We start from the raw sequence: 11769 nt of genomic DNA on the forward strand, positions 1-11769 counted from the left end.
CGGGCAGGGGACGCGCCGGGCGGGCACCCCCGCGGCGGAGGGGCGGCCGGGACCGGCTGTCCGCGCCGTCCCGGGGAGGCCGGCGAGGCCAGCCGGGAGCACGGCCCGCCGCAGGGAGAGCACCCGGCGAGGCCGGGCCTGCTCCTTCCCGGCGGGAGGCGGCTGTCAGCCGTGCCCGCACCCCCTTCCCCGTCCTCCCGCCGCCGCTTTCCCGCCCCTCGCACTCACCGGGCGGGCGGGCGCTCTTCTTCCTCCTCCGCTAGCGATGCCTCTCTCCGGTGCCGGCGCCCCCCGGTGCCGCTCCTGGCGGCCGCGGCGGCGGCGGCCGCGCCCGCGCCGATCCCGCCGCCGCGTTTGTTCAAAATCACGCGCCCCGCGCCATTCCCCCGCCGCATCCCATAATACCGCGCCGCCCTGGCAACCGCCGGCGCAGCGCCCCGCGCTTCCGGGACCGCCCCGCCCCGCCGTCCGCTTCCGGGGCCACGCGCGGGCACCACCCGTGGGAGGAGGCGGCGGAGGCGGCGGCTGGGGCCCGGGCCCGGTTCCCCGCGCGGTGTGAGTCCCGCGGGACAGCTCCGCGGGATAGCTATCCCCGCGCGGGGCCGACCCGCCCGCGCCCCCTCCCGCCGCCCGCGCGCGCTCCCCCGTCACGTGACCGCCCCCCCGCCGGCGCGCGGCCCCATGGTGGGAGGAGGCGGCTCCCAAGATGGCGGCGGGCGCGGTGCGGCAGGACCTGGCGCAGCTGATGAACTCCAGCGGCTCCCACAAGGACCTGGCGGGAAAGTGAGTTCCCGGGCGCTGCCGCCGCCTCCCCGCGCCGGGGCGAGGGGTGCGAGCCGCCTGCGGGCTGAGGGAGGGCCGTGCGCTGGCAGGGTGGGTCGTGGCCGGCGGCCGCGTTTCTTCAGATAAAAAGGAGACGGAAAGGTTGCACCTCATGGTTGCGGAGTTTTTTCGTTCACGGGCTGTCCGCCCGTGCCGTAGCTCCTCAGGACTGCCCTCAGGGCTTGGCTGCTGCCCCTGGGCTGCGCCTCAGCGAGAGGCCGGGTAGGTGTTTTCCTCTGCTTCCGCAGGTATATCAGCAACTCTGGTTATGGTTAGTAATTATTAATATCTTTTTTTGGTGGCTGTTTTGGACGGCAGCCCTCAGGGGCTGAGCTCCTCGTGTCACATAGGTTTTCACTCCCCTAGAGTCCAGTTGTCTCCTGGAGTTCTTTGACTCCCAGTCCCGTTGCTTGTGCTTTAGAGGGCTTTCAATCCTTCTAGGACTTTCGTATAAAACCTTGGAAATTTGCCCCTCAAAATATAGCTTCAGCGCGGATGTAGTGCTTCATCAGTGTCACATACACTGAGGCAAAGTTTCATTGGCTTGCTGAAACATGAAAACAGCAGTTGCTATTTTTTTTGCAGAAATAAACACTTGAAAATGCATAGTGTGCACCTGTGCTCGTGTCAAATGGCTGTAACATAGTATTTATCATATCGCTATTTCTCAGTCACATTGATTGTGGCATTTTGAGCATTTAATTACCTTGATTAATCTGAATCTATGAGCAATACAGTTTTCATTACTTTTTCTGTGCACCATCCTGGGCATGTGATTATTATTTTTTTTAAATTTCCAAAATGGCACATATATTCCTAGATAACAAAATGATGAGTTCTGTTATCTGAGACTCTAGTCCTGGGATTTAAGAAGAGCCAGATACCAATTCCAGGTGAATGTTTGTGACATTTGAGAACAATCTCTTTGGAGAATTGCCACCTCAAGATATAGAAAATATAAGCAGCAATAGGTGTCTTACATAGAACGTAAGCAGAGAGGCAGAACTTTTTAGTGAAAAAATGTGTGATTTTTAACCTCTCTTTAATTTATTTGTGGACAGATACCGTCAGATATTGGAAAAAGCCATTCAGCTGTCAGGTGTGGAGCAGCTTGAAGCTCTGAAAGCTTTTGTAGAAGCAAGTAAGTGCCTCTGGTATAATTGGTTGCACACTGAGTGAAGACTAGAGGTCTGTGGGGTTGTGTGGTTGTTAGCTCTATGTGAGGCTGTGTAAATAAAATATATTTTGGTCCTGCTGGAACTCAGACACAACAGGAAGAGGAACCCTCATCACCACACTCAGAAGTTAAGAGGGAATGGATTTGTAAGCTTTGTAAGTTATTACGACTTTCCAACCTGTCAGCACTGGAAGATGAAGACAAAGCAGTGTCTGTTGAGTGCTAAAGTTGCTGCTGGATGCCAAGTGGTATTTAAGCTAACAGCCTCCTTCACCCATTTGTAAAACTGCCAAGAAATTGTTAGGGTTTTTTGGTATGGTACTGGGTGTTTGGCTTATTGAACATCCCTGTAAATTATATCTGCTTCAATTTCTTTAAAGTTGAGAATGAGCTTAGTGAGATTTAGCCCAAACATTTACTTTGTCCAAGATATTTCAGCAACTGAGAACTGTGAATTGAGGATGGAAAATTCATTTTTATCTGTCAGGGGTTATAATTATGGTGACCTCTAGTGTACACAGTTTCTGAAAGAAAAAAATACGCACTTTATATAAAAAACCCCTTCATTTGCATAGGGTTTTAAAAATTGAAATATTCAAATTTAATAAAAAAGCAAATTACTGCCTTTAGTGAAAGCACTGACAAATATTCCATCCATTCTATGTTTTTCTTCTGTGCATCTCTGAACCAGTGGTGAATGAGAATGTCAGTCTGGTGATCTCACGGCAGCTGCTAACAGATTTCTGTACCCATCTTCCAAGTCTTCCTGACAGCACAGCCAAAGAAATTTACCACTTCACCTTGGAAAAGATACAGCCCAGAGTGATTTCATTTGAAGAACAGGTGAGAAATCAATGATGAGGGGGGTTTGGTTTGTGGGTTTGGCTTTGGTTTCTGCCCTCCTTGTCTGCTGACTGTTTTAAGCCTTTCAAAAAGCTGTTCAAAACAGGTATTCCTACTTAGAGTCCAGTTTTTCAGTACTGTACATGGAAAACCTGAGCTAAATGCAGAGCACTTTAGGACTGTGCAAAGATTACACACTGTCACTTCATCATGATGATGGACATGTTAATTCCTCTGCTACCAGAAATTGGCTTGTTACAATGAAACAATCCTTGAGCTATTAGAGGTACTTTAGAGAGACAGACTGGTACTTGTTTTATTGCCTTTTACCCAACAGGCAGATGGTATAAAGAACATGCCTCTTGACAAATACCTTTTGTTTCAAAAAAGCTGTGTGTGTTTATTTGAGCCATAATCATTTTACCAGGAAACAATATTTTCTTGAAATTCCAGTTCTACATAACTACCGAATATGCTGCTGTGCTTTTTTAGTTCAGTTCAGTGTTTTGTTGTGTGAATGTACACCATAACCTGAGAGTTCTTAGAGAAGTTGCTTATATGAAAAGCCCTTGGGATCTAGTATTTGGGAAGAAATTCAAAGCAGTTTCTGCTATAATTTTTATTTGCTTCTCTTTATCTTTTGTCTTTTTAAGCAGCTTTTAGTCTGAGCTGCACATGCTTGGGGTGTATTGTCCTGATAATGCATAAATTAAATCCAATATATCAGATTATTTCTTTTTTTTCCCCCACACTTCCACTTAAAAACCCAGGTTGTAAGCACTGATATTTTGCCTGCTGACAGCTGCTCTCCAAAGTAGAGGTTTCTGCATTAGGATCTAATCACAGCTCACCTCACTCGTATCTCATGGGCCTGATATGAGATGTAACTACAAAAAGTGGCTTGTGACTCTTGGTGCTTCAGTTCTTGAAAGTTTCTTTTCATCTTTTTAACAGCTTTATAAACGATAACTACTTTTGCTATTGATTTTGTTGTTCTTCAGGTGGCTTCAATAAGGCAACATCTTGCATCAATCTATGAGAAAGAAGAAGACTGGAGAAATGCAGCACAAGTGTTGGTGGGGATCCCTTTGGAAACAGGGCAAAAGTATGCTACACCCAGTTCTGTGCTGTTATCTGTACCTGCTCTCTGTGTACTGAACTAGAGCAGCGAGTGAGAATTGTGAGGTTGCATATTTTCCCAGAGTTTCAGTAGTGCAGGCCAGAATTGCTGTCAGATGACAAAAGTATTGCCTGATGCCTGTGCCTCACACTAAGAGTATAGTAGGTCAAAATGCTGCACCAGAAGTTACCCGCTGTCAATAACTCTTGTTGAGAAACTAATCTTTTTAATAGAATTTTGCAAAAATGCTTCTAAGGAAGCATTGGAAGGTGCTTGAAAGGTTGCAGTTCTTCCATGTGCACCTTCAAAATGAACACATAGTTTGAAATTGGATATTAACAAATGCACTTGGGGATTCTTTTGTGTGTTTGTGAAGTGGGGTTTGATTTGTTTGGGGTTTTTTAGGTCTAGAACCCTTGCTGTTGCTTTTCTCTGGCAGTCCTTTCCCCTTTCTCAGTTTGTACGTAGAAGGAATTGCTGTAGGTTTTTCCTATTTAGCGCCTCTTTGTTGCACTGCAAGGTTGCTTCTTAACTCAAGTGGCCACCACTGGTGGCAAACTTTCAGTCCACAAAACCCAGATTATGAGACTGTACATTTGTGTCTTGGCATTATTTCTGCTGGTGTTTGCAGGAGCCAGTTCTATATTGGCATTCATCTCAAATTTCCTTACCCTATACAGAAAGTGCTAATTTTGGTGGTAGGGAAAAAGAAAGTAGGGTAAAACAAATGTTTTACCAAATGTAAATGTAAAACAAGTGCTTAAAGATCATAATAAATGTTTAGAGCAGTTAAGAACAAAGGTAGTTTCGGAGAAATGCTGAGCACTTGCTTTTCTCTTTCCCTACAGGCAGTACAATGTAGATTATAAACTGGAGACCTACCTGAAAATTGCCAGGCTGTATCTGGAGGATGATGACCCAGTTCAAGCAGAAGCTTACATTAATCGAGCTTCCCTGCTTCAGAATGAATCAACTAATGAACAGCTGCAAATCCATTATAAGGTTGTCTAACCTGCTTTATTGCTTTCTCTTTCTACAGGGAGACAATTCCACATTGAGATGTTTTTATGCGCTGCCACTAAAACTCTCAGCATGAGAAAAGAGACAAAGGGAAAAACTACATGGTTTTGGGAGCTTGAGAGAAACAACTTAGCAATAATTAAACAACTTATTCCTTATCATTTGGAGATAATAATTATTGAGTAATGATTCCTTAAATGCCAGCTTTATTGATAGAAAAGAAAAGTTAAGCTTCAAAATATCTGAAATATTGTTGATAATATTGCCTCCACCTTTGTCTATAAATCTAAGAGGGAGGGAAAATTGCATCCAATATTAGTAACAGTAGAAGTCCTCCCACCCACCAGTAATTAAATAATAAATTCCATACATAAAAGTAGTTTTAAGTCATAAGTAGTGGATTAACTGTTGACATTCCTGCTTTTTTTTGTGGATTTACTGTGTACATAGTTCATACAGATTTCTCAAACTATTTTAGTAACTGATGAGCAGTGATGACTACAGTGTAACAGAATTGGCCAAGTCTGGTGGTGGTTAGAATTCTATGACACATAGCAGATGTGCCATGAGCTGTAAATCAGCATCTAGTGGTTTTGGTTTGTTGGTTTTCCCTTTCCTTTTTTCCTCATCCCATATTAGGTTTTGAAGTGTGCACTCAGTTGAAAGTGTAAATATTTTCTGTGAATCTTAAAAAAACATGAAGGAAGAAATATCAGGTAGTGCTACTGTGCTGAAAGGGAAAAGCAAACACTTGAAACATAAATTGCTGCCTAAGTGGTATCTGTCAGTGTCAATAGTGAAGGGGAAACTCACACAAGGACAGTATCAGCTGTACAATATTTCATTTACTTAAGCTCAATACATGGCTTGTAGACATTTGCAGTGTTTAACATGTGAACAGTGGTGGGAAATGCCCTTCCAATTGATTTCCGTGATACTTTAGCAACTACTTTTCAAGACAAGCTACTTCCTTGAAGACACAGATTTCCCTAGGAAGCTGAAGAGTGATATTTATGGGAGCTCTCACCTGATAGTATGCAATTTTTACACACCTGTATTATGCAGGCACCTCTGCTGCTTTTCTGAGCTATCCTGCCTTTTTAGGTTTGCTATGCTCGAGTACTCGACTACAGAAGGAAGTTCATTGAGGCTGCCCAAAGGTACAACGAGCTGTCCTACAAGAGCATAGTCCATGAAACTGAGCGGCTGGAGGCATTGAAACATGCTTTGCATTGTACTATTTTGGCATCAGCAGGTAAAATACACCTTACATTTTTGTGTAAAAGACTCAGCATAGGGATTTCCCCTGAAGCAAATCAGCTTGTGTATTACTTGTGGGGAGGTACTTTCTGACTAGGATTTGGGGGAGGAATCCAAAATTGTGGACACAGTATCAGAATAGCCTTTTGGGAAACTGTTACCTCAGAGTTGGATTAGTTCGGTGTCTTTGCCTTTGAACTGAACATAACCAAATTCCTTGTTCAGTAGAGCACTGGTGGCTATTATCTGCATGTATTTGGGGGAAAAACGCTGGTAACCTCCTGCTGTTTACCTCTAAGTACCTGGTGTTTTGGTGGTCAATTATGAGAATTCCTCTTGACTTTCCTAGGGCAGCAGCGTTCCCGCATGCTTGCTACTCTCTTCAAGGATGAGAGATGCCAGCAGCTTGCAGCCTATGGGATCTTGGAGAAAATGTATCTTGACAGAATTATCCGTGGAAATCAACTGCAAGAGTTTGCAGCTATGCTAATGCCTCACCAGAAAGCAACTACAGCTGATGGTATGCACCTCTAAAACCTTGTAATGCTAGGTGTTCATCTATGGGAGTTAGACTTCCAAAATCAGTCAAGAAGTGTCATGGAAAAGAGCTTAGTATTGCTTATGTCATTATTTGAAAAATATTTTTCAGCATCTTTCCTTCATGAGTATAGTTTAATAGTCAAGCTTCTTAACTATAGTTCTTCTTTCTGATTTGCTGTTAAGGTTTTGAAATACTCTTCTGGAAGATCACTTGTCAAATTTTCTTTCTCTGTCCATGCGTAGTCCGCTGACCTCACGCTATTTCTGGCTGAGTCACTGTCCTCCTGAGGTTCTCCAGTTCTAAGGCAGTGTTGTAAATAGGGTGACTAGAAACCCATGATATGCATGTAGGCCATAAATGGTCTGTATTGATGATAAATTTATTTGAACTGCTTCCTGACTTGACAGGAAGGTGACATAGTGAGGGGATGATTTGGACCTCACACTGTCTCCACTCTCATGAGGTTAACTCTGGAACCTCTGAACAGTGATAAAAAATGTCAAGTAATGACTTCACTGGAATTCTAAACAGACTGGTCTCAGTTTTCTAGATTGGAAGAATATCAAAGTGGAAAAATACATAGGCATGAAATATCTCTGAATCAGGAAAATCTTCCAACTGAAAAATAGTTGTTGGTTAAGGACAAATAATTATCTATGCAATTGCAGAAGTGAAAACTGGATTAAAGGTACTTGCTAACAATAAGGGAAGGAAGCATTCCTTCCCTTGGGTCACTTTGTTTTTTATTTAGAACCTGTACTGTTTGTCCTTAAAGAATGCAGGTTAGGTGGTATTTAAGACTGTGCTTACCTTCAGCTAGAGGTTAAGGGGGAAATGAGTTATACTGTTGAAAACTGTTCAGTCAAGAAGAGAGACATCAGATAAGGGTTTATCACAAGCACAGTAAGAGAGAGGTTAATTGTACTTCTAAGAGCCATAATGAAAAATAGGAAAACCCCCAATGGTCTTTCCATTTGTCAGGCTAGGATCACAGGAGGTCAAACTCCCACAATTCAGACATTGTCTTGTAGCAAGAGCTCTACTTGCTTACTCTAGAAATTAAATAAAAGGGTTTACCTGTTTTAAAATCAGCCATGTGCCATCCATTTGTTTTTGTCCACTGTCTCTTCCTAGCTTTACACTGATGCAAGGCAGATGCATCTGGACCTTCTGCACATGTAACACTTTGGGGAAAAAAAAAAGAGAAACATTTTTTCATTTGCTCAACTATATAAACCAATATTTCAATCTTATAGTAATGTTTTGGGGTTTTTTCTTATCTAACCCTAAAGGTTCCAGTATTCTGGACAGAGCTGTTATTGAACACAACTTACTCTCTGCAAGCAAACTTTACAACAACATTACCTTTGAAGAGCTTGGAGCGTTACTAGAGATCCCTGCAGCCAAGGTATCCATTTCCTACCTTTTTTCTTTTTTAAAAATGAGCATGAATGGCATGAGGAAATAGCTTTGGTAAATATTAGGAAAATTAATATTAGGGAATAATTAAATATTCGATATTACAAGGAAGGTTAAATATCCTGCACAGAGAATGAGAGGTACACAAAGTGGAACAAACAATAGTGGAGTTAGATGCCACTGATAGTTTAATAATTTAATAATGAGTGCTGTCTGTAGGTTCCTTCCCCAAAGTGTGTGGACATGTTGAAAACCCCGTAAGACTGCTAAGTAATTTCTAACTGCTAAGACTGCTGAATAATTTTGAAGTTCTTTGAGAATGGACAAAGTTTCTAACATCTTCCTTTGTCACTCCAGGCAGAGAAGATAGCTTCTCAGATGATAACTGAGGGTCGCATGAATGGATTTATTGATCAGATTGATGGAATTGTTCATTTTGAGAGTAAGTTCAACCACAGTGTAATTTATTTTTTTACTACCTTTCAGAGTGAGCTTTTGGAGGTGGTGCCTGCCAGGATAAGGAAATTAAGTTAATTAATCCCTTTTGCCTGAAGTGAGCTGGCTTGTCTTGCTGTGGCCAGGAGGTGGCAGAGTTTGCCATAAGGGATAACCTTTGCTGCTTCACCCACTGCCTGCTCTGCATCCTCTCACCCACAGGAGAGTGTGAATCCATTCCATCAGTCTCCTTCTAGGAACAGGTTCACCAGGAAATTCTGTGTTCAAATCTGCTTCAATGCAGGAGGTGGGCTTGTAACAGACAGATAAAATAACCAGCTTTTGAGTACAGAAGTGATCCTGATGTCACTGCAAGGAAGGCTTGCTCTGTGAGTTACATGAGGGCAGTGGCAAAAGGAAAGGTTGCAGTTGACAAGGCAAGGGAATTGCTAAGACTTGCTTTGTTTAGTGTGTGTTGTTTTTTCTCTTCTTTTCAGCTCGTGAAGCTTTGCCAACCTGGGACAAGCAGATTCAGTCCCTGTGTTTCCAAGTGAACAACCTGCTGGAGAAGATCAGTCAGACAGCCCCGGAATGGACAGCGCAGGCCATGGAGGCCCAGATGGCTCAGTGACTGTGTCACCATTGTCTGAATGGAAACAATCACCTGCCTGCTGTGCCAGAAGGGGGGAGCTGAGCAGGACTGGGAAACAAACCAACCATCTTCGTATCCCCATCTTCTGCTTTCACTATGGCTTAGGAGACAATTAGCTGATACCACGTTTGGTGTGACAGGCCCCCAGTTCTCTCAGCTTAGATGGATGCTCTTGCTGCCTCTGCATTGCACTCTGCTGTCCTGAAAATTCTGGTTTCCATATACAAGAAGCTGTAACATCTGCAGCAATCTTTGGGCTTGGTTTATTTAATTGGCTTTTTTTCCCACTGTATTGCTGTAGCTTTTTAGCCCATTACTTCCTGTGATGCTTGTCCTGCTGTGAAAATAGAAGCACCATGTTTCTTTTAGTTGTAATTATTCTAATAAAGGCTGAGATAAGCCATTTGGTTTAAGTGTTGTAAGAACCTGTGGTTTTGTGGGTTTTTTGTTTTGTTTTCATTTTTTTTCTTAAAGAGTAACTTGAAATCAATTTTTCTAATTGCATTTTCAGCCCTTGAAAATGTAAATGAAAACCATCTTTTTTTTCCTTCTTTGCTTATAAAATGCAAGTCAAGGTGCCATGTGGTAAGCAGGACTAACTTGAAATGCTTATGCACAGCAGTAGTGTAAAGTATGAAAATGGTCCTCTTGACATTTATCAGTCTGGAGCTGGCTACTCTACCCATCTGTGTGCTTAGCCAGATACACAGCTAAAAACCATGACAAACGTTTGGGTCTTTGGGGGCTTTTATGCTTTGTTATCTCCATTCTTTCGGAAACTCCGCTCAATTGCATATCTAGCTGCATACCTTGGATCCATCAGAATTTTATCATGGCTCTGTAAGCATCTGTAAGTTCTTTAACTGCTTACAGAAACAAAACCAAGTGGGCTGACAAGGCAAAGATCCCAGAAGAAAAGAATTCACAAGGTTTCAGGGTGTCAAGTTCAGCAGAAACTAGTTGCTATGAAATGAAAGTCTTTAATACGAGGAAGAGCAGCATGCACACTTGCTATACTTACACACTTGTCCAGGTCTGTAAAGAGGTGTCTTGTTTCAAGGCATATTACTACTATTACTCAGTAAGAAACTGTCAAGTGAGTTTTGACCCAATTACTTCGACCCAAGCTTCTTTGCTATGCAGGCACTGCACATCTCAGTCCAACAGCATCATAAATGTAAGAGCAAAGTGATGACATAAGTGGTGTGCCTTTTCAAGGCTGAAGAGTGCTTTGGCCACCTATTTTCAAGGGAAATTGCTACTAACTTGTTTGAAGTACTGGCTGGGAATTTACTCTCCCATCAAGAGAAATCCTGATGTAGTCACCTGTTGATTTTCTTTATGCTTTTTCTTTTTTCTCTTTTTTCTTTCTGTTTTTCTTCTTTTAGTTTGTCTTTTTTTTTTTTCCTCACCTGGATATGAAGTGTTAATTAACGTTTTCTCACAAGAATCCAAATAAGACCATAAAACGGGAGGGGCTATATACTGTCTTACTGTGTCCTTACTCTGTAGTTACAGTTTTAAGTAAGGAAAACTGCACTATTCTTATATTAAATGAGTAATTAAATGATCAACCAGTTGATCAGCAGCTGACTTTTGAGAAATCCTTCACAATTTCATATTGATAATCATTACCACTCCATGGCAGTCTTGTTGGCCTTAATTCTGTTACGTTTGTTACTTGTAAAGGCAGTAGTTAAATGTCTTGAAAGTTTTTATTTCTTTTTCCTTAAATAAATCAGCAGGTATGCTCAGTTAAAACAAATTGGTGATGAAGAATACACCTAGTGCTGGTGGCTTAGTGTGCTGCTGCAGGATGTGCCCTGGGTGGGGGGAATGTCAGGAGCCCCCAGCAAGGGGCTGTGACCATGCCAAGAAGTGGCTGATCCCCCTGAGACTCAGCAGGAGCTGATGAGCAGTGAGAAGACCCCAGAGTAAGGATCACCACTGGAACAGATACCCACATTGTGAGCCAGCAGCTCCCCACTAGATGGAGAGCTAAGAGCACATAACCCAGGCTGGGGCCTCAGCGACTGTGGAAGACCAGCACATTCCCAGTTTTATTTTGTGATTAAACTGGGCTTATCCACAGCGAGCACAGAAGAGCAAATTAATCTGCCTGTGGGCTCTGTGGATTTGTGAGCCTTCAGCTGTACTCAGAGCAGGTTGCAAAGCTTGCTTCCCACATGTAGTGCTTAGGCTGTACTTCTCAACTTCAACAGTCCCTTGGTACCAGAAAGTTTTCCCTCCACCCAAGCTAAAGGTGACAAGAAGGGAACTTAGCTCAGAGTAAGGGAGTAAAAATTACCACAGAGCCTTGCAGGATGATTCAAAACAATATATAATATGTTTTTAAGTATCATGTGGGACTGAATTTGGGATAAATGAGGTTTTGGGAGTTTTGCAAATTTTTTTTAAAATAAAAACTTAGTACAATGAGTTGCATTTATCTAGAAAAAAAGGATTTCTATGAAGAAACC

General features: G+C 42.9%; 2 protein-coding genes across 4 annotated transcripts in view; one reads left to right on the forward strand and one right to left on the reverse strand.

The window, feature by feature from the left end:
• LIN54 (lin-54 DREAM MuvB core complex component) overlaps positions 1-369 on the reverse strand; it is a 40349-nt gene extending 39980 nt beyond the window's left edge. For all 3 annotated transcript variants that reach the window (XM_085058124.1, XM_085058123.1, XM_085058120.1), the window contains exon 1: positions 229-369. The gene's annotated coding sequence lies outside the window, so the exon portion shown is untranslated. The remainder of the gene's footprint in view (positions 1-228) is intronic.
• Positions 370-468: 99 nt separating this feature from the next.
• On the forward strand, positions 469-9714 carry COPS4 (COP9 signalosome subunit 4). Its single transcript, XM_085058126.1, has 10 exons — positions 469-783; positions 1884-1963; positions 2691-2842; positions 3844-3947; positions 4811-4964; positions 6087-6237; positions 6592-6762; positions 8076-8191; positions 8560-8644; positions 9135-9714. The coding sequence occupies exons 1-10, from the start codon at positions 707-709 to the stop codon at positions 9266-9268; spliced, it is 1224 nt and encodes a 407-aa protein (XP_084914252.1). The 5' UTR covers positions 469-706; the 3' UTR covers positions 9269-9714.
• Positions 9715-11769: the final 2055 nt, after the last annotated feature.

The sequence above is a fragment of the Lichenostomus cassidix genome, chromosome 4, assembly GCF_008360975.1.
Source record: "Lichenostomus cassidix isolate B80296 chromosome 4, HeHo_3.0, whole genome shotgun sequence".
Taxonomy (NCBI): Eukaryota; Metazoa; Chordata; class Aves; order Passeriformes; family Meliphagidae; genus Lichenostomus; species Lichenostomus cassidix.

Coding starts and splice junctions, on each gene's coding strand:
- COPS4 (XM_085058126.1), top strand. CDS start 707: ATGGCGGCGGGCGCGGTGCGGCAGGACCTGGCGCAGCTGATGAACTCC. Junction 3,948..4,810: donor CCTTTGGAAACAGGGCAAAA/GTATGCTACACC, acceptor CTTTCCCTACAG/GCAGTACAATGTAGATTATA. Junction 4,965..6,086: donor AGCTGCAAATCCATTATAAG/GTTGTCTAACCT, acceptor CTGCCTTTTTAG/GTTTGCTATGCTCGAGTACT.